The 22,584-nt window shown below is 37.4% G+C and overlaps 1 protein-coding gene across 9 annotated transcripts in view; it reads right to left on the reverse strand.

Annotated features, from left to right (window-relative positions):
• The window catches only part of DOCK3 (dedicator of cytokinesis 3), a 568,909-nt gene that overhangs the window by 185,240 nt on the left and 361,085 nt on the right, over window positions 1-22,584 (reverse strand). For all 9 annotated transcript variants that reach the window (XM_082702076.1, XM_082702074.1, XM_082702073.1 and 6 more), the window contains exon 6: window positions 18,219-18,367. In XM_082702076.1, coding sequence (XP_082558202.1) covers window positions 18,219-18,367 — 149 coding nt within the window. The remainder of the gene's footprint in view (window positions 1-18,218; window positions 18,368-22,584) is intronic.

Here is a 22,584-nt window from a genome sequence, read left to right on the forward strand (position 1 = left end):
CCCCTGGGGATAAAAATATATGTTTATAAAATATAAAAAATTAAAAAAAAATCACCCTCCAAAATATATTGAACTCAAAGAAATGTATGTTTTTTTTTTTAAAGATTTTATTTATTTATTTGTCAGAGAGAGAGCGAGCAAGAGCGAGCATAGGCAGACAGAGTGGAAGACAGAGTCAGAGGGAGAAGCAGGCTCCCTGCGGAGCAAGGAGCCCAATGTGGGACTCGATCCCAGGATGCTGGGATTATGACCTGAGCCGAAGGCAGCTGCTTAACCAACTGAGCCACCCAGGCGTCCCAAAGAAATGTATGTTTTAAAGATTTTATTTATTTATTTGAAAGATAGAGATCACAAGTAGGCAGAGAGGCAGGCAGAGAGAGAGAGGAGGAAGGAGGCTGAGCAGAGAGCCCGATGAGGGGCTCGATCCCAGCACCCTGGGATCATGACTGGAGCTGAAAGCAGAGGCTTTAACCCACTGAGCCACCCAGGAGCCCCAAGAAATGTATGTTTTAATCTCATTTTAAATTTAATTAATACTGACACTGGTTATAGTAAAGACCTTACCGCACATGAGTCATATCTTTTTTTTTTTTTTTTTTCAGTTTACCAATGTGTGTTTCTTTGTATAATCAGCACACTCATGGAACTGGTTATTATTCCTGATACATTTTAAGTTCCTTGTTTTCTTCCCTCATAAGTGATGATGGAGGGTTTTACTTGTAAGATGAAATCTTAGATACTCTGTCCTTCCTTAAATTCATAGACAAAAGGAAGCTAATAACATTATTTTCTAACTGGAAACGTCATTTGTGTAAAACACCAAAAGATCTACAACTGTCAACTTTTGAATCTCTGATGATTAACCATTATCTTAAGAAACTTCATATGAAAATTTAATCAAGGAGTACTACTCCTAAGAAATACTCCAGTATCTGGAAGATCTGGTATAACTTGTAGAGGGGAGAATAAGAGATGGTGGTTAATGACTGATTAACTATGGCAGGCAGTATGAAGCAGTGTAAATAACGCCAGACAGCCAGAACTCTTGCATTCAAATATGACACATAATTTTTTTTTTAACTTTTAAATTTTTTATTTTTTATAAACAAAAATTTTTATCCCCAGGGGTACAGGTCTGTGAATTACCAGGTTTACACACTTCACAGCACTCACCAAAGCACATACCCTCCCCAATGTCCATAATCCCACCCCGTTCTCCCAAACTCCCTCCCCCCAGCAACCCTCAGTTTGTTTTGTGAGATTAAGAGTATGACACATAATTTATGTTCAGTAAATGTTAGCTCTTTTCTCACTCTCTAAACCTGGAGTCAAATGGAGTGAGGGGGTTGTAGACCTTGAAATTGCTTACAACAGTATGTGTGTGTGTGTTCACATATGATTTTTTTTATGAGGAGAGGGCCTATAACTCCCAACAGGTTTTCAGAGCTGCTTTGTGACCACCCTATACTCTAACACAAGGGTTATAAATTATTGTATCTGGCAAAAGTATTCCATAGGCAATGAGAGGAGAAGTATGTGGTCTTTCCCTCCTCAACTAGGCTGTGAATCACTATTAACAAAACTAATTCTACAGGCTCTTTCTGTGCATAAAACTACACCCATTTAAAATAAAACCATGTGAAAAAAATAAACTAAAAAACCATGTGTATATCCAAAATGCATTTATTTATAATTTATAACCTATTTATAGGAAGAGATATAAAGAGGTTAAAGAAGCTGCAAAAAGATCACTAAAATAAAAATAGAAAATCAAACCTATATGAAAATAGTAGAAGCAAATCACATAGGCTATTATGATAACCATGATTCAGAATCAAAATTCGGATTGGTACCTTTTAGCAGGCAAGAAAAAAGGAAAAACCTGTTTTTCTACTAAAAGATAAAAACTCAAGTTTTTTCTATTATATAACTTACATCATCCATTAATACATAGCGTGGAGGACATTAGGAGAAGGTAAAATGAAGGGATAAAAATCCTTGTGGGAGACAAACCATGAGAGGCTACAGACTCCAGAAATGAACAGAGGGTTTTAGAGGGGAGGGGTGGGTGATCCTGGTGACTGGTATTAAGGAGGGCACAGATTGCATGAAGCACTGGGTGTTACATGCAAACAATGAAGCATGGAACACTATATCAAAAACTAATGATGTACTGTACAGTGACTAACATAACACAATAAACAAACAAACAAACAAAAAGGCCATGTATTTCTATAGGGCACCTAGGTGGCTCATTGGTTAAGCATCCAGCTTTTGATTTTGGTTCAGGTCATGGTCTCAGGGTTTTGAGATCTAGGTCCATCTTGGGCTTTGTGTTGGATATCAATGAGCCTGCTTAGGATTCTCTCTCCCTCTTCCTCTGCCTCTCCCCGCCATCCAGGTTATGTGCTCACTCACTCTCTCTCTCTCTCAAAAGAGGACGAGAGAGAGAGAAGTATGAATTTTTAAAGAAGAAATGACTTTTGGAATTAGGTGCAAAAAAAAGTTGGCCTTAACTATGATAGTTTACAGTTTAATGGCCAAACCATGCCATTGAATCTCATTATTGAAGTTAATGTACTTAAATTGATAAGAGAGAGAATTTTTCTACCTCTGGGATCCTGTCTTCTTATATAAAAACATACTTTAGTGACTTCATATTAGCTATTATTAATTTCTCTGATATAATTTCAGGTCTCTGGCTTCCAACACTGACTGCAGGTAAAGGCAACAGTGTCATGGAAAGCAAGAGAAAGATGAGGCACATCCTTTCTACCTCTCTTGTCATAAAAATCAATTTACATCATAAAGATAATTTTTCAGATATGACTTCAAAGTACTTAAGATACTTTTATATGCATGTAAAAAACAGTGTAAAGATAAAAAATGACATTATTATTTAGATTAGGGAAATGGAATAATACATTTGATCACTAAAAAATATTTTCCAATTTTCTATAGGCAGCTATTGAAACTTTCTAAAATACAACGATGAAGAATCAAAATTCTATACATATCTTTAACCATTAGTGGTCATAAAATATATGATAGTTTAAATATTACAATTAAGTAACAAAAAGGACTGAGTGAATATTCCAATCAAAATGGATATTTTTTATTTTTTTTTTAAATTTAAATTTTGTTTTTTCAGTGTTCCAAGATTCATTATTTATGCATCCCACCCAGTGCTCCAAGCAATATGTGGAGCTTGGAGGCTCACATAACCCCCAACCCCCTCCCCTCCAAAACCCTCAGTTTGTTTCTCAGAGTCCAAAGTCTCTCATGCTTTGTCTCCCCCTCCGATTTCCCTCAACCCCCTTCTCCTCTCCATCTCCCAATGTCCTCTGTGTTATTCCTTAATGCTCCACAAGTAAGTGAGACCATATGATAATTGACTCTCTCTGCTTGACTTGTTTCACTCAGCATAATCTCCTCCAGTGCCCTGAATGTTGATACAGATGTTGGGTATTCATCCTTTCTGATGGAGGCATATATACAGAACACATATTTTCAAGACAACAGCATTAGAAAAAAAATCCCAATGGACCTAAGTCAATAGGGCTGGAATTGAGTGTACATGCTTTGTGGTTGTGTGCCACACAGAGCTATGAGCTGTCTAGCCTGCATTTTTTTTTAAAGATTTTATTTATTTATTTGACAGAGATCACAAGTAGATGGAGAGGCAGGCAGAGAGAGAGAGAGAGGGAAGCAGGCTCCCTGCTGAGCAGAGAGCCCGATGTGGGCCTCGATCCCAGGATCCTGAGATCATGACCTGAGCCGAAGGCAGCGGCTTAACCTACTGAGCCACCCAGGCGCCCCTAGCCTGCATTTTTGCAAACTCTGTCTTTGCATTATGACATCTTTAGCTTGCTTGTCCATTCATCAATCCATGCATTTACCCATCCACTCACCCCACAGGTACTCTCTGAGGACCTATCATTTCCCATCAGTGGTCCTGGACACAGGGACCACAGCAGTTTTGAGCAAGGAAATGTTCATACTCATGGAGTATGGAAGCAGTGTTTTCTATCTCCTAGAAGCCATTGGAGCACAGTACCTTTTAGTTTCTTGATTTCATCATTTTAGGAAATAAGAAAATTATTAGTGGGTGATCTGATAAAATGAAGACTGAGTTCCTTCTACTGAGATAGTCTTCAAAGGAGGGAGAGTAGTTTTCAAAACGTAAATTGGAGGACTGACCTCACTGGACAAAGGCAGAGATGCTATATGGTGAGAAACTACACACATTCATTACAAATTTCATTCTGGAAAAGAGGTTTCTAGCTATTTATCCCTGTGGTTTAAGAATAGTGAACAGCAAGTGCAGAGAGTGGTTAATTTGGTTCTTTTCTCTGTTTTCCAGCACAGGGAGGCAGGGCAGCAGAGTACTGAGGGGCATGGGCCCTGATGTCAAACTGCCTGGTTTGCATTCTGGCTCTTCCACCATGCTACACTGTCCTATCTATTCTAACAGGCTGTTGCAAAGATCAATCCATGGAAAGCATTTAGCACACTGTCTGGCATTGTAAACTGCTACTGCTGTTATAATTATCATAATTATGTGTTACATCATTAGTCAAAATATGACCTAAGGTACAAGGGCTGTGATCAAAGAGATACAATGTCTGGAAAAGAGACTCTTGAACACAAGATGGACACAAGCTGGAGGTATACATCTATACATATCTATATACAGATGAAGTACAGATCTTCAAAAATTATCTTACTAATTGTTTAGGTGAACAGTCTTCACAAAAACATTTAGTGTTGTCTCACCACCAGTCATTGATCACTCACTCATTCATTCCAATAATTTAGTAAATATTTATTAACACCTACTCTGTCCTAGGTTCATGCTGAACTTAGTGACACAACATTGAATAAGAGATGCTCCTGGCCCTACATTCTTTCAGGTGCACCTCTTTAAAGGCCCTGGATCTCTATATCAAATTCTTGACTTTTATATTTCTTTAGAATGTTCTATATTCTATTCTATTTTCCTTTGAATCTTTTCCTTCTGTGGTTCCTCATCTGAACCAGAACATAGAAAATAATATGAAGCTAATTAATTATAAACAATGGATATTTTATATTAGCAGGATTTAGTTCTCCCCCAAAATTGGTTGAATGGCTAGAGATATTAAGATTTCCTTTATGCACCCAATTGAACACTACACCAAAAACTAATGATGTACTATCTGTTGGCTAACTGAATTTAAAAAACAACAACAAAAAGTTTTCCTATATGCATGGATTTTCCTAATACAGTAAAAAGAGCATATGGATAATAACTATACTAATGAAAACATGGCTTATTTATATTTATACAGTAATGTAATAAGACATAAATAATAATAGCTACACTTTACTGAACATTTACTTGGGATAGGCATTTTATATATATCACCTTTTTTTTCCTTTTTTAAATTAATTTAATTTCTTTTAAGTGTAACAGAATTCATTGTTTATGCACCACACCCAGTGTACCATGCTATATGTGCCCTCCATAATACCTACCACCAGGCTCCCCCAACCTCCCACCCCCTGCCCATTCAAAACCCTCAAATTGTTTTTCAGAGTCCATAGTCTCTCATAGTTCATCTTCCCCTCCAATTTCCCTCAACTCCCTTCTCCTCTCCATCTCCCCATGCCCTCCATGTTATTCCTTATACTCCACAAACAAGTGAAACCAGATGATAATTGACTCTCTCTGCTTGACTTATTTCACTCAGCATAATCTCTTCCAGTCCCGTCCATGTTGATACAAAAGTTAGGTATTCATCCTTTCTGATGGAGGTTTAATACTCCATAGTGTATATGGACCACATCTTCCTTATCCATTTGTCCGTTGAAGGGCCTCTTGGCTCTTTCCACAGTTTGGCAATTGTGGCCATTGCTGCTATGAACAGTGGGGTACAAATGGCCCTTCTTTTCACTACATCTGTATCTTTGAGGTAAATACCCAGTAGTGCAATTGCAGGGTCATAGGGAAGTTCTATTTTTAATTTCTTGAGGAAGCTCCATACATGTTCTCCAAATTGGCTGCACCAACTTGCATTCCCACCAACAGTGGAAGAGGGTTCCCCTTTCTCCACATCCTCTCCAACACACCTTGTTTCCTGTCTTGCTAATTTTTGCCATTCTAACTGGTTTAAGGTGGCATCTCAATGTGTTTTTTTTTTTTTTTTTTTTTGTACGAGAAGAATCAATGTGGTTTTAATTTGAATCTCCTTGATGGCTAGTGATGATGAACATTTTTTCATGCGTCTGTTAGCCATTTGTATGTCTTCATTGGAGAAGTGTCTGTTCATGTCTTCTGCCCATTTTTTGACATGATTATTTGGTGTGTGTTGAGTTTGAGAATTTCTTTACAGATCCTGGATATCAGCCTTTTGTCTATACTGTCATTTGCAAATTCTTCTCCCATTCTGTGGGTTGCCTCTTTGTTTTCTTGACTGTTTCCTTTGCTGTGCAGAATATCATCTTTAAGCAACATGGGAAGTAGGTAGTATTAGATCCATTTTATAATTGAGGAAACTGAGGTCCAGAGAGGTTAATGAAGTGGACTCTATTTTTAATTTCTTAAGGAATTAAAAGGGGGCAGAGGTCGGCTTGTCTTAAACTATGTCTGTCTTACTCTGAGCCTATGGTATTTCCAACGTACTTGCTATCTTTCTACTAATAACCATGAAAGTTAAATACTAATAAGTGACTATAATCAATTAAATAATAATAGTTTGAGGAATGATTTTGTGCAAATATATTAATACAGAAGGAAACATACAGATTGGTGAATGAGTGGCCCCTAGTCATAAGAACAAACCTATTTTATTACTTAGATTCACATTCACGTAGTGCCTGCCAAATGCAGACATTGTGCTAAGAGCAGGATATGATGATGAGCAAAACAGATGCACAAAGAGTGAATGAGTGAGAGAGAGAGAAATTTACTCATCTCAACATAACTTCATGGAAGGATTTTGACACATGCACACTTTAAACATTATTACCTCAGACTTCTTGGATATAGCAACCTACTAATTGATGGCCACAAAACCCTCTATCAGAATAACTCTAAGAAGAACTTGTTGGAAAGTTCTGTTAATTTCAGGTGTCCCAAAGCTGGAAAATATCACCACGTTCTTAAAGGGAAAGTACTGAGCCATGAGGCCTTCTGAGTCCTAGCTAAAAATCTACAGAGGAAACTTGTTGGTGTGAAGGAGGGGGTGGCAGTATTTTCTGCATATTACAACCCAAACTTCTGCCTGTGCTGCTTCCCCAAAAAGCAATTCCCTTGGGGAAGGATATAAACTATGGGGGAATAAAGGGACATGGGTGGGTTAGGATATATGAAAATCTGAGGGAGAGGGTACAAAAGAGAGGGGGAATAAAGAGACTATGATAGAGGGAGAGAAAGACAATATAAGAACTATAATGATATATTAATGATTTGTCTTTAATGTTGAAACTTCAGAATAAAAAGATATGAACTATTTCATTTGACCTTTAATCTATAGAAACATCATTCTATTTCAATAAAATCTTGTAAAATGTTCACACCGTATTCAAATCTGTACTTTCTTACTAAAGATGAAATACAAAAATCTTATAAATTATTCTATGAATAAGGCCTTTATTACTTAGGTATTTTTCTAAAGCAATCTCTTAGTTTCTAAGATCAATTAAGCTGTGTTGGTCCTAGGTTAACACAAGTTTAATTTAGTAGGTATGCTACAGTAGTGATGAGATTAGAATGAGAAGAAACTTTTAGAAACATTTTTATGGAAGGTGTTGAAAATATTAATACATTGAAATGATACTGCTAGACAAATTGTTTTCTTTTTTTACTTTTTTATGTTTTATTTTTATTTTTTGGTTAATAAAAAAAAATTTTTAAGATTCTCAGTCTTCCTTCCTTTTGTTACAAAGTTATTGGCATGCTTTTGGTGCCTACTGAGCAATTCGACCACCTCTACCTCCTCAATCTTCATGAAAGTTATTATTACCTAAAGTCGTCTGCCATCTTTTTAAAAAACAGTTGGCATCTTTTTGGAGTTTACAGTTCTTTTGGTATTGAGAATCTGTTTCTACGCTGATGACGCCTACTTTCATCCTCTTCTTTCCTTCTGAATTTGTTTCTTTTTGGGAAATTAAATTCTCTAGTGTTTTAAAAGGAGGACCTCTAAAAGCAAAATGGTTCTTCTTTGAACATCTACATTCCTTTTTCTCATTTTGTATGTACTTTAAGTGACCAGAGATTTGGGGGCTGACAGCATTTATCAGCATTTATTGACTGATTAATTGATGTTTAAAGATTTTATGTATATATTTGACAGACAGAGATCCCAAGTAGGCAGAGCGGCACAGAGAGAGAGAGGGGGGAAAACAGGCTCCCTGCTAAGCAAAGAGCCAGATGCAGGGCTGGGTCCGCAGGCCTCGCCACGGCCACCATGAAAACCTGCAGCAGCTCCAACAGTCCTGTGGAGATCTCCCTGCACATCCTGCCTGCCCACCCACAGGCGCCTGGGTGCCGCCCTCGCCACCTCCCTGGACCTGTCTGCCACCACACGGCCCCTAAGCGAGCATGCTCAGAGGGCGCTGGAGGTGCTACTCGCTGCTAGTACCCCGCTCTGGGCCTGGCAGCACGGCTGGCGTGGACTGCGGGTCCCGGCGCTTGGCTGCTCCCTGAAGCGGCAGCAGAGGCTAGACAAATTGTTTTAAATCTTCGACAAAGTAGGAAAAAATATCCAGTGGAAAAAAGTCTCTTCAATAAATGGTGCTGGGAAAATTGGACAGCCATGTATAGAAGAATGAAACTTGACCAATCTCTTACACCATACACAAATATAAACTCAAAAGGGATAAAAGATCTCAATGTGAGGCAGGAATCTATCAAAATCCTACAGGAGAACATCGACAGTAACCTCTTTGACATTGGCCACAGCAATTTCTTTCAAGACGCGTCTCTAAAGACAAAGGAAACAAAAGCCAAAATGAAATTTTTGGACTTCTCCAAGATCAAAAGCTTCTGCACAGCAAAGGAAACAGTCAACAAAACAAAGAGGCAACCCACGGGATGGAGAAGATATTTGCAAATGACACTACAGACAAAGGGCTGATATCCAAGATCTATAAAGAACTCCTCCAACTCAACCCTCAGAAAACAGATAATATGCCAAAAATGGGCAGAAGACATGAACAGACACTTCTCCAATGAAGACATACAAATGGCTAACAGAGACATGAAAAAATGTTCATCATCACTAGCCATCAGAAAGATTGAAATCAAAACCACATTGAGATGCCACCTTACACCAGTTAGAATGGCAAAAATCAACAAGACAGTAAACAACGTGTGTTGGAGAGGATGTGAAGAAAGAGGAACGCTTTTACACTGTCGGTGGGAATGCAAGTTGGTGCAACCACTTTGGAAAACAGTGTGAAGAAACCTTAAGAAATTAAAAATAGAGCTTCCCTATGACCCTGCAATTGCACTACTGGGTATTTACCCCAAAGATACAGATGTAGTGAAAAGAAGGGCCATCTGTACCCCACTGTTCATAGCATCAATGGTCACAATCACCAAACTGTGGAAAGAGCCAAGATGCCCTTCAACAGACAAATGGATAAAGAAGATATGGTCTTGGGGCACCTGGGTGGCTCAGTGAGTTAAAGCCTCTGCCTTTGGCTCTGGTCATGATCCCAGGGGACTGTATCGAACCCTGCATCAGGCTCTCTGCTTGGCAGGGAGCCTGCTTCCTCCTCTCTCTCTCTGCCTGCCTCTCTGCCTACTTGTGATCTCTGTCAAATAAATAAATAAAATATTTTTAAAAAGAAGATATGGTCCATATATACAATGGAATATTATACCTCTATCAGAAAGGATGAATACCAAACTTTTGTATCAACATGGACGGGACTGGAAGAGATTATGCTGAGTGAATTAAGTCAAGCAGAGAGTCAATTATGATATGGTTTCACTTACTTGTGGAGCATAAGGAATAACATGGAGGACATTAGGAGAAGGAAAGGAAAAGTGAGTTGGGAGAAATCAGAGTGGGAGATAAACCATGAGAGACTATGGACTCTGAGAAACAAACTGAGGGTTTTGGAAGGGTTTTAGGTGAGCCTGGTGGTGGGTATTAAGGAGGGCACATATTGCATGGAGCACTGGGTATGGTGCATAAACAATGAATCTTGGAACACTGAAAAAATAAAATTAAAATAAACTCCGTTGGTGAGGATGTAATTAACTGACATAGTCTTTGAATGGGAGACTTATACAGAGATAATGGCTAGTTCATTTGAGTACAACTTCGTTTTATGCCCTTCCCATATTTCAGCTTCTAAAAAATATAAGAATACAACATTTTAGGTACTGATTTTTACATGATATAATTTTTAAATTTTTACTTATGGAATGAATGTGCACATATGTAAACAGGCCAACAAGTATAAGCCATATAAATTTAATTCTGGGCTCTTCAGGTTTTTCTGTCAAATAAATAAGAATTCTTTTTTTAAACAGCTAATGGTAAACATTTAATAGTACAAGTTTAATTAAAGGTCTAATTGAGTACATTGACTTAAAAATGAAGCAAACCTAGTTTGTACTGAACAGATTTTGAGTTATAATTAAAATTCTGCACTAATTCTTTGTTTATAGCTTTTAGAAAACTGTGGTAAAATAGGTATAATACAAAAGCTACCTTTTTGGGGGGGGCAGGTGATTATTTATTTATTTATTTATTTATTTTTGGAAGCCTGTCTGTGTGCTCAGATTCAAGCTCTGGGGCACATTGCTTCTTAAAATTTTTTTTTAAAAATTATTTTTAAATTGCCATTTTAACCATCTTTTAAGTGTACAATTCATTGGTGTTAATTCTATCCAGAATACTGTGCAACCTTCATCACTATTTCCAGAACATTTTCATTATTGCAAACAGAAACTCTGTACCTATTGAACAATTACTCCTATTTCTGCACCCTGCCTCATAACCTCTATTCTACTTTCTGTCTCTGTGATTTTGCCTAGGGTAGGTCCCTCATATAAGTGGAACACACCTTTTGTGTCTGGCTCAAAATTATTCCATTGTAGGTATATACCATATTTTATTTATTCATTCATCTGTTCAATCAACACCAGGATTGTGTCCACCTTTTTGGCTATTGTGAATAATGCTATGAACATTGGTGCGCATGATTCTGTTTGACTCCAGGCCTTCAGGATTTTATTATTGATTAATTAATTAATTATGAATTCTTAATCTCAGAAAACAAAAAAAATTGTTGTATATAGATGTGGAGAGCGCTGCATTTGATTTAAACTCTAAGTAAAATAGTATAATACCAGTTTACTTTCTATCCTTAGAAAATTAAAGTTCTAGTTCAGTGTTAAATCAGATATATACTATGGGACATACAGTGTTCACACTAGGAGAATAGAACAAAGATCAAATAACCCATAGACTAGAAATACTGGCAATAATTTGCTTGGTTTTAAGACTCACACTTAAAAATAATCAGAGAGATGGTGAGGTCCTGCTGAAAGTATATAGACTTTGGAATCAGTCTGGGTATAAAAACCAGTTCTGCCACTCACTATGCAACATTGGAAAAAGTACTTTGGAGGCTCAGTGTCCCCATCAGGTAAAAGAGAACTCTTGTCTTGGAGAAGCATAATAGCATTTCATTATAACAATGCATATGTTGGGGTACCTGGGTGGCTCAATGCATTAAGCATCTGACTTTTTGCTTCAGCTCAGGTCATGATCATATGGGTTGTGGTACACCCATATCGTGTTCCGTGGGGAATCTGCTTGAAGCTTCTCTCCTCTGGCCCCTCCCTCAACTTGCACATGTGCTCCCTCCCTCTCTTTACTAAATATATGTTTGGAAAAAATGCATATGTTAGGTCATGCACTTGCCACAATTACACAAGTAGATGTACTCAATAATTAATAACTGTTATTAATAGCTTCTGAAATAGGTTCTGACAGGGCAGAGCTATCATGTCTGTGTAAGGGGTTATTGAAAAGGCATAAAAGTTTAAAATAATATATGATTAATATTTATTTACATCAATTAAAACATAAAAATAATTCCACAAACACTGATTGTTCATCTCCCACATGCCAACATATGCTAAGCTTCAGTGTTTTATGGCACTTATAGAAGTGTGGTGAGATAAGAAGAGTGGAACTCTCAGGGCATAAAACAGAACAATGGATACAGTTATCAGTGCTGGGCTACCATATGGAACAAGTCTCCTTCACATAACCTAATGTACAAAGTGGCTTTATTTCTACAGTATACCATCTTTTCTTTTAAAGTATGAAGGAAAATTTTTTAAAGGGTTAGTTCAAGTGAGAACCAGAGGATAGTCCTATCAATTCTGGGGGCAATAGGTCTGTTTTCTTTAATAATGATTAATGTACAAAGTTCTTATACACGTTTTTATATTTTTCACTGGTAATAGAGGGAAAAATGGAAAGAAAAGAAAGAGTAGGAGAGGAGTGAAGTGGAGTAGAGGAGAGAAAAGAGGGAAAATGATTCAGAGATGCTGCGAGAGGAGGAACAGGGGAGGGGAGATGGAGAAGGGAAAGAAGGGAAGGGAATGGAACTACATCCCTGATTTTTATACTTATTACAATGGACATATAAATACTCCTCCTCAACACACATATACATTTTCCTGAGAAAAAGTTATTAATGAAGGTGTGATAACTGCAATTTACTTGATAAATATTTATTATGGTCTTTGCCTTTTGCAAATATAATTTGAACCATTTCTAAGCCATCAACTTATAAGTTTTCAGATTTGACTGCAAAATCTGATTGGTCTGTTCTCCAAGTTTTATTACAAAGAGATATTGATATTTCTTGAATATTTCTCTTCTTCATTTACAGGTATGCACAACTGCAGTGCAACTGCAACATAGTGACTTACATACAACTTAGTATCATCATTTCAAGTTTAAAATTTGCTTGGCACATAGTAATGTTATTCTTGCAATTATTACTATCATTAATTTATTAAACAAATGGGATGATGACATTTTATAACATGATACTGTTTGTGGCTGAGGAGACAGAATCAGTAGCTATGCTGTGAGCTAACATCCAGTATTTTGCCCGATTTTTATTGCCCAGAGTTAGATTTAGAGAATACTATCTGATCTATGGTACACCTGAAGTCACCTTATATTATACAAGGTGTCGTGGTGTGTGCCAAGCAATCCTACTGAAAGTCAAGAAAGGGTGTAATTTAATGAAACAAACAAGGATAGGATGCTGTCACTTCAAAAAGGCCACAAATAGCTAATTTAGGGTTGTATTTTTTTTTTCTTTTCTAAAGAACAGCATCCACTCTGGGTTGGATTGACTTGATAAGATTCTGTGTTTTCTCTGTCCCAATTTGCTCTTCCCCTTTTGCAAGAACACATTCTTAAGTCCCTTTAGAAACAGGCCATCATTTTTGCTTTTGTTTCCTTTGCCTTTGGAGACATGTCTTGAAAAGAAGTTTCTGTGGCTGATATCGAAGAGATTTCTGCCTATGTTCTCCTCTAGGATTCTGATGGATTCCTGTCCCACATTGAGGTCTTTTATCCATTTTGAATTTATCTTTGTGTATGGTGTAAGAGAATGGTCGAGTTTCATTCTTCTGCATATAGCTGCCCAGTAGTCCCAGCACCATTTATTGAAGAGACTGTCTTTTGTCCACTGTATATTTTTTCCTATTTTGTCGAAGATTATTTGCCCATAGAGTTGAGGGTCCATATCTGGACTCTCTACTCTGTTCCACTGGTCTATGTGTCTGTTTTTATGCCAGTACCATGCTGTCTTGGTGATCACAGCTTTGTAGTAAAGCTTGAAATCAGGTAGCGTGATGCCCTCCATTTTATTTTTGTTTTTCAACATTTCCTTAGCGATTCGGGGTCTCTTCTGATTCCATACAAATTTTTGGATTATTTGCTCCAGCTCTATGAAGAATACTGGTGGAATTTTGATCGGAATGGCATTAAAAATATAGATGCTCTAGGCAGTATAGACATTTTAACAATGTTTATTCTTCCGATCCAAGAGCATGGAATGGTCTTCCATCTTTTTGTGTTTTCTTCAATTTCTTTCATAAGTGTTCTGTAATCCCTCGAGTACAGATCCTTTACCTCTTTGGTTAGGTTTATTCCCAGGTATCTGATGATTCTTGGTGCTATAGTAAATGGAATCGATTCTCTAATTTCCCTTTCGGTATTTTCATTGTTAGTGTATAAGAAAGCCACTGATTTCTGTACATTGACTTTGTATCCTGCCACGTAGCTGAATTGTTGTATGAGTTCTAGTAGTTTGGGCGTGGAGTCTTTTGGGTTTTCCATATAAAGAATCATGTCATCTGCAAAGGGAGAGAGTTTGACTTCTTCATTACCAATTTGGATACCTTTTATTTCTCTTTGTTGTCTGATTGCTGTTGCTAGGGCTTCTAATACTGTGTTGAACAAGAGTGGTGAAAGTGGGCATCCTTGTTGTGTTCCTGATCTGAACGGGAAGGCTGCAAGCTTTTTCCCATTGAGGATGATATTTGCTGTGGGTCTTTCATAGATAGATTTGAAGTTCAGGAATGTTCCCTCTATCCCTATACTTTGAAGCGTTTTAATCAGGAATGGATGCTGGATTTTGTCAAATGCTTTTTCTGCATCAACTGAGAGGACGATGTGGTTTTTCTCTCTTTTCTTATTAATTTGTTCTATCACAGTGATTGAACCATCCTTGTAGCCCAGGGATGAATCCCACCTGGTCATGGTGGATAATCTTTTTAATGTGCTGTTGGATCCTGTTTGCTAGGACCTTGTTGAGAATCCTAGATTCCATATTCATCAGTGATATTGGTCTGAAATTCTCCTTTTTGGTAGGGCCTTTGCCTGGTTTGGGGATCAAGGTAATGCTGGCTTCATAGAAAGAGTCTGGAAGCTTTTCTTCTGCTTCAATGTTCTGAAAAAGCTTCAGGAGAATAGGTGTTATTTCTTCTTTGAAAGTTGGTAGAATTCCCCAGGGAATCCTTCAGGTCCTGGGCTCTTGTTTAAATCAAAAGCTTCTGCACAGCAAAGGAAACAGTCAACAAAACAAAGAGGCAACCCACGGAATGGGAGAAGATATTTGCAAATGACAGTACAGACAAAAGGTTGATATCCAGGATCTATAAAGAACCCCTCAAACTCAACACACACAAAACAGGCAATCATATCAAAAAGTGGGCAGAAGATATGAACAGACACTTCTCCAATGAAGACATACAAATGGCTATCAGACACATGAAAAAATGTTCATCATCACTAGCCATCAAGGAGATTCAAATTAAAACCACATTGAGATATTGAGATATATTAAAACCACATTGGATGGCCAAAATTAGCAAGACAGGAAACAACATGTGTTGGAGGGGATGTGGTGAAAGGGGAACCCTCTTCCACTGTTGATGGGAATGCAAGTTGGTGCAGCCTCTTTGGAGAACAGTGTGGGGATTCCTCAAGAAATTAAAAATAGAGCTTCCCTATGACCCTGCAATTGCACTACTGGGTATTTACCCCAAAGATACAGATGTTGTGTAAAGAAGGGCCATCTGTACCCCAATGTTTATAGCAGCAATGGCCATGGTCGCCAAACTGTGGAAAGAACCACAGTTTGAAGATGCCCTTCAATGGACGAATGGATAAGGAAGATGTGGTCCATATACACTATGGAGTATTATGCCTCCATCAGAAAGGATGAATACCCAACTTTTGTAGCAACATGGATGGGACTGGAAGAGATTATGCTGAGTGAAATAAGTGTGTAAACCTGGTGATTCACAGACCTGTACCTCTGGGGCTAATAATACATTCTATGATAATAAAAAATTAAAAATTAAAAAAAAAAAGAAATAAGTCAAGCAGAGAGAGTCAATTATCATATGGTTTCACTTATTTGTGGAGCATAACAAATAGCATGGAGGATATGGGGAGATAGGAGAAGGTAGTTGAGGGAAATTGGAAGGGGAGGTGAACCATGAGAGACTATGGACTCTGAAAAACAATCTGAGGGTTTTGAAGGGGCAGAGGGTGGAGGTCGGGGTACTAAGTGGTGGGTATTAGAGAGGGCACGGATTGCATGGAGCACTGGGTGTAGTGCAAAAATAATGAATACTGTTATGCTGAAAATAAATAAAAAATAAATTAAAAAAAAAAGAAACGAAAGAGGCCATCAAAAGTAACTTCCACATCCATAAATACTTTAAAATGGCTTTGGCTGGCCCTTCCACTTGATTAGACAGTTTGGCTCTTCATAAAATCCTGGCTGGCAAACCATTTCCCAACAGAATTTTGAATATTTTACTTCACTATATTCTAGTATCCACTGTGACCAAAAAAACTTTTAAGGTTGGTGTAACTCTTATTCTTTTTTAAGAAGACTTGTTTTCAGGGTCCCTAGGTGGCTCAGTAAGTTAAGCCTCTGCCTTCAGCTCAGGTCATAATCACAGGTCCTGGGATCAAGCCCTGTGTCAAGCTCTCTGCTCAGCAGGGAGCCTGCTTCTCCTCTCTCTCTGCCTGCCTCTCTGCCTACTTGTGATCTCTCTCTCTCTCTGTCAACTAAATAAATAAAATCTAAAAAAAAAAAAAAAAAAGACTTGTTTTCCTATTGGAAAACCTTTTAGGATCTTTTCTTCATCCCTGAATACTGAAATATCTTAAAGGGCCTTATTGTGGGTTTTGGATTTTTCCCCCTATTCTTTATACTAGGTATTTGGTGGACTTTCAAACTGAGACTCCTGGCGTTTTGGTTCTGGAAAACTCTCTTCTATCATTTTTTTTTTTTTTTTTTGCAAAGCATTTACATTTTTTTTTATTAATTAAGTTTATTTATTTTCACTAAATACTCTAAATACTTTCCAGCTTCTAGCAATGATTTCATATATCCTATTTATTACTGGGCCCCCTACCATTCTTTTTATTTTTATCATTTCAGTGATGTCTTGAGAGGGGGAGGAGATAAAGACTTGCACTAAAATATATTTAAGATGTATGTATATCTTAAATAGGAAGTGACCTAGTCACTTCAAAGTTCAGAGAACTTGACTTTAACATAATGAAACAAAATCACTTCAGAATTATATCAGTTTTATATCTAGGAAGAAATAAAATTTGAATACTATCTGCTCTAGTTTCCTATGCCAACGTCTTAGAATACTATGAAAACAGCGAAGAATCATACTTACTGCATAAATGCAGGATTATTTTTTAAAAATTTATTTTCAGCACAACAGTATTCATTATTTTTTCACCACATCCAGTGCTCCATGCAATTCGTGCCCTCTATAATACCCACCACCTGGTACCCCAACCTCCCACTCCCCCGCCACTTCAAACCCCTCATTGCAGCCTTCCCGTTGAGATCAGGAACAAGACAAGGATGCCCACTTTCACCACTCTTGTTCAACATAGTATTAGAAGTCCTAGCAACAGCAATCAGACAACAAAGAGAAATAAAAGGTATCCAAATTGGTAATGAAGAAGTCAAACTCTCTCTCTTCCCAGATGACATGATTCTTTATATGGAAAACCCAAAAGACTCCATGCCCAAACTACTAGAACTCATACAGCAATTCAGCAATGTGGCAGGATACAAAGTCAATGTACAGAAATCAGTGGCTTTCTTATACACTAACAATGAAACTACAGAAAGGAAAATTAGAGAATTAATTCCATTTACTATAGCAGGATTATTTTTAAATGACAAATTAGTTAAGAATATTTTGAAGTACAGATGTAGATAGGTCTCATTTGTAGTGTATGCTTATTCAGATTAATTGTATGGCTATAAAATGTAAAAGACACAGAGTTCACATGAAAAAATAAAGATACAAAAAGATGAAACAGAAGTATACTCTGATTACTGATCTGGAATCAAGGATTTTGAGCTGGAAGAGACCTCAGATGATAATGCAGTCCAATTATTTAATTTTCCAGAAGTGAAAATAAAGACTAAGAGACTTTCAATGTATAGAGCCAGTGAATGTCCTTTGCTAAACTAAAAGAAACAACTACTCAGTAAAAATGATCAAAGCTTGATGGAGAATATAACAATGTCTTTTCATCACTAAAGAGAAGCTTTGATCAGGTACAAACTCTGTAAGAATTGAGTTAACATAAATGTAACTGAAATGCCCAAATGATATTCATACTTACTCATTACCCCAGTCCAGGCGCACGGTGATATGCCGCTTAACCTCCCGCACCTGATCCTGAGTAAGGTGACCAGACAGTAGCTGCCTTCGAAGGTCAATAAGTTCATTCATCACATGGCGTAGCTTGTAGAAAAGATCTACTTTGTGTTTCTGAAAGGGCATTTTTGGTGTTGGATGAAATGAAAAAGGGATATGGAAAGAGAATGAAAAAAGAAAGAGAAATAGTTAAACTATGAAAAGTGTTCATTTCTCTAAACCTCTAAAAAAGGCAATGTAAAGAGGAGCATATTTAAGAATCTTAAAACAAAGTCCTTAGTTTCTACTGTGTAAAAATCTCTATATAATGACATATAATGAGTAATATAATTGATCTGGATCATGCAAAGTACTATTTATCTCTACTCCATTCTGGACAATTCATTTTCCAGTAAATCGGAGTTACTAAACGTAAACAGAACAGAAAGTTAAACAGGAACCTAGAGCTGTTCCCTCTGTCAGAAGTTCCTATGTATAATATCTCTGATTTCTCTAAGAGGGATACTCAAGTTGGGGAGGGCAGAGAGAGAATCCCTTGCCCTACTTTGAAGGAACAAAGGTTTCAATAAAAAGCCAAAGTCTCTGGAGTAACATTCACTCCAGGTTTCCAGGCCTCATCCAGTTTTAATTAGCTTTTGTAAACAATATGTGTCCCTAGTGTCACAGATTTCTACTCTTTTAAGTTTAACAAAAAGTGTCACCTTATAAGAGTTAAGTAGAAACATCTTAATGAATTTAATTATGGCTATCATAGGGGTTTCAAACTTTATAGGTAAAAAAATGTAAATGCCATGACAGTTGATGCTTGAGGAAAAAGATTTACTTAAGAATATAGATTTTAAAACTAAAGTCTTATTTTCACAAGTGCAATCTTGATTTAGAAATGTTGGGTTTCTGTTTCTGTTATAGAGAAGCATGATTTTATATGATAATTAAAAGTCTTAGGATGTAATTTAATTACAAAGAATACTCTTTGAGGTCAGATCAACCTGTACCATAGGGTTAGGAAAGCCTCTACCTGGAAATTCCCCTAAAAAGACCCTTGCCAAAATAAGCTTAAGTAAAGGAACTATAAATAAAATTAATAATAAAGCAAACTACAAACTTGCAGAATCAGATAATATACTTAGGTGGCAGTGATCTTATAATTAAAACATTCAGGACATCATGCTACTTAGAAATCATCTAACGGAGCATGAGACCTTTAAAGGCCCAACTCATAGAGAAATTATTTTTAAGTAGAAGACCTTAGGAATCATGCACTCTAATGACATCATTTCAAATAGCATGTGGTCCTTTCTTCACTTGATGATCACACAGAGAAAAGTTAAGTGCCTTGATGGCACACAAGGCCTAAGAAAATTATATCATCTGGAAAATTGAGATCTTAAGGTAAGCAATAAAGGCAATGTGGTCTTTGCTTCCAAGACATGCATTTTTGATAAAACAGGGCCACCTATCTAAGTTTAAAATAGAAAGTTATTTTCCCATCAAACCACACACAGTAATCTATTGCATACACACATAAGCATTTATTCATTCACTTGATTTATTCACAAATGCTTATAGAGCACCTGATGGACGCTATCACTTTGTTGTGATCCAAAGACCCTACTTCGTGGTTTCATTCTAGAGAGCAGAGATGGACCAGAGACAAATACATAATGGTGGTGATAAGTTCCAAAAAGAAAATTAAAGCAGAGTGGAGTCAGAAGGTGGCCAGTGGTGGATTCACTGGGGCATGGGGGCAGGTACTGCTTCAGGTAGGGTGGTCAGGAAAAGACTTCTTTAGAAATAGAACTTTAAGTAGGAAGCTGAATGAAATAAGGGGACAGCATTTCGGAAAACTGGGGAATTTATTACACTGTTAACTAATTGGAATTCAAATGAAAACTTGAAAAAAAAATGAAATTTTAGAGGCAAAAGAAACAGCAAGAACAAATGCCCTGCTGTGGAAGTGAACTTGGCATGTTCATGGAAAACAGAGAGGTCAGTGCACCTGCAGCAAATTGAACAAGAGGGGAGAGTCGTGGTGATTCAGTCAGAGAGACAACAGGGACCAGATTAGGCAGGACCTTTATGTAAGCCATGTGAAAGAGTTAGGCTTTCATTCCAAGCAAGATAGGAAGCCACTGGAGATAGGGAGCAGAAGACTGATGTGATAGGACTTAAAGCTTGAAAGCATCACTCTGAGTGAAAATAGACCATGAAAAAGCAAAGAGGAAAGCAGGGGATCCAGTCAGAAAGCCATTTATTACAGCAATCAACAGGATGACAGTTGATTAGAGAAAGGTAAGAATGGTAATGTAAAACTTTGAGGACTTGGAGATTAGACATGTTTTGTACGTAGAGCTATTGGGACCTGCTGATGGATTAGATGTGGGATATGAATGGAGACAAGGATTACTCTTTTTGCCTGGCCTGGGGAGCATGTCTGGAGGAGGGAAACAAGGTTCAATTTGGACATGCTAGGTTTGACATTGAGTTCCAACATTTACAGGCCAGGAAAGCGAGGAGTATCTAGCACAGGAAACTAAGGAGGAAAAAGCAGTGAGATGACAGGAAAAGCAGTAATGTATTAAATATAATAGGATTTTAAGGGAAGACTGTGAAATGCACTGAGAGGTTAAATAAAATCTCTATTTAATTTAATTTATTTATATTTATTACTGAGAGTTAGCCACTGTATCTGGCATTGTGGTGGCCATCCTTGACTTCTATAAGGGCAGTTTTTAATTCAAGAGTAATGGGAGAGAAGGGAATGGGAATAGAGTACAGACAGCTCTTTTGTAGAATTTTTGCTAACTGTAAGCACAGAAATGAGGTAGTAGAACAGTGTTGTGCGATCAGGGAAGCTTTTTTTTTTTTTTTTTTTTTAAATGAGACAAAATTCCTGGCTATTTTTATGCTGAAGGGAATGATTTAATAAAGAGAAAAAATTTGATGATACAGGTGTTAAGTCCTTTAGTAGCCAAGAAGAGATGGGTCCCAGGTCAAAAGGGAGGCTCTGTTTAGGCTGACTAGTCTATATATTGTCATAGAGGAGACACAAACAATTCAGATAATGGCACAGGCATTTGGGATATTGGGTGACAGGAGAACTAAATTTTTCTTCTGGGTGCCTTATTCTCAAGAAAATAAGAAGTAAGTTAATCAGTTGAGAGTGAATAGGGTGGGAGGGGTTGTTGGAGATTTGAGAATAGAGAAGATGTAAAACAGTTTCAGAGGGAGTAGTAACACAATCTCAGCAGGAGATAGGTAGTTCAACTGACAGATGATTTTGAGATTTGTGAACACTAATTAAAAGTATAGTTATGTGTATTTTTTTAAGCCAAGTATAATGATGTATATTGATAACAAAAGATAAATATGTATGTAGATATATGTATGTGTATGCATGTACATCTATGCACAAATATACACCACATGCACATACACAAAATATTTATGTAACATATACATGCACACATACACAATAATAATGCCAGAATATATTAATATAGTCTTTTAAAGAATTAAACATTTATTAATAAAGAGTTTTTAACAGATTATACTGTCCAAAGATGACTACAATTTCTCCCACGTACTATTCTGCAAAAATGTGACCCTCACACTCCTCCAGTATGAGATGGAATCTGTTTCTTCACACTTTTGAATCTGGCAGTCCCTGGGAATGCTCTAACCTATCAAACACAAGCCCAGGGAGCTAAAGGTAGTTCTACAAGCAGCCCTTCACTTGTCTGGCAGCTTCAGCCTCCTAACCCTTGGAATACACACTCCTTCTGGGAGGTTCTCTCTCAGAATCCAGCTATCCTGCTGTGAAAAGCAAATGTTGCATGGAGAGGCCACAAGGAGACACTCACTGGAGTGTAAGCTGTCCCAGCTGTATGAGTGAGCCATCTTAGCTGCTGTGCCTAGCCCAGTAGAACCTTCAGGGGACTGCAGCTCCTACCTAAATCTGACTGCAACAGAATGAGAAACCCTATGTGAAATCTACCCAACTGTGCTCATTCTATCCAAAAAGTATGAAATATAATAAATAATACTAAGGTTTGGGATAGTTTGTTATGTAGATAATCGGAAAAACTGTACAGTATTTTTTCCAAATAGAAAAATCAGATATTATTTCTAATTATATGAAGCCGGGAATGCTAACCCTGCACTAAGAATGAAATGGGTCACATAATGAGAAAGTAGAACAATTACTACAACCAATGCAGTGTTAATTTCTTTCTCCAGTCCAACCTAACAACCTCTTTGACCAGAGGCCTTAGCACTCGAGGTTGCTCCACCAGTGCTGCTATGACACCACACTGCACTCTTATTATCTG

Source organism: Mustela nivalis (genome assembly GCF_964662115.1).
Source record: "Mustela nivalis genome assembly, chromosome: 1".
Classification (NCBI taxonomy): Eukaryota; Metazoa; Chordata; class Mammalia; order Carnivora; family Mustelidae; genus Mustela; species Mustela nivalis.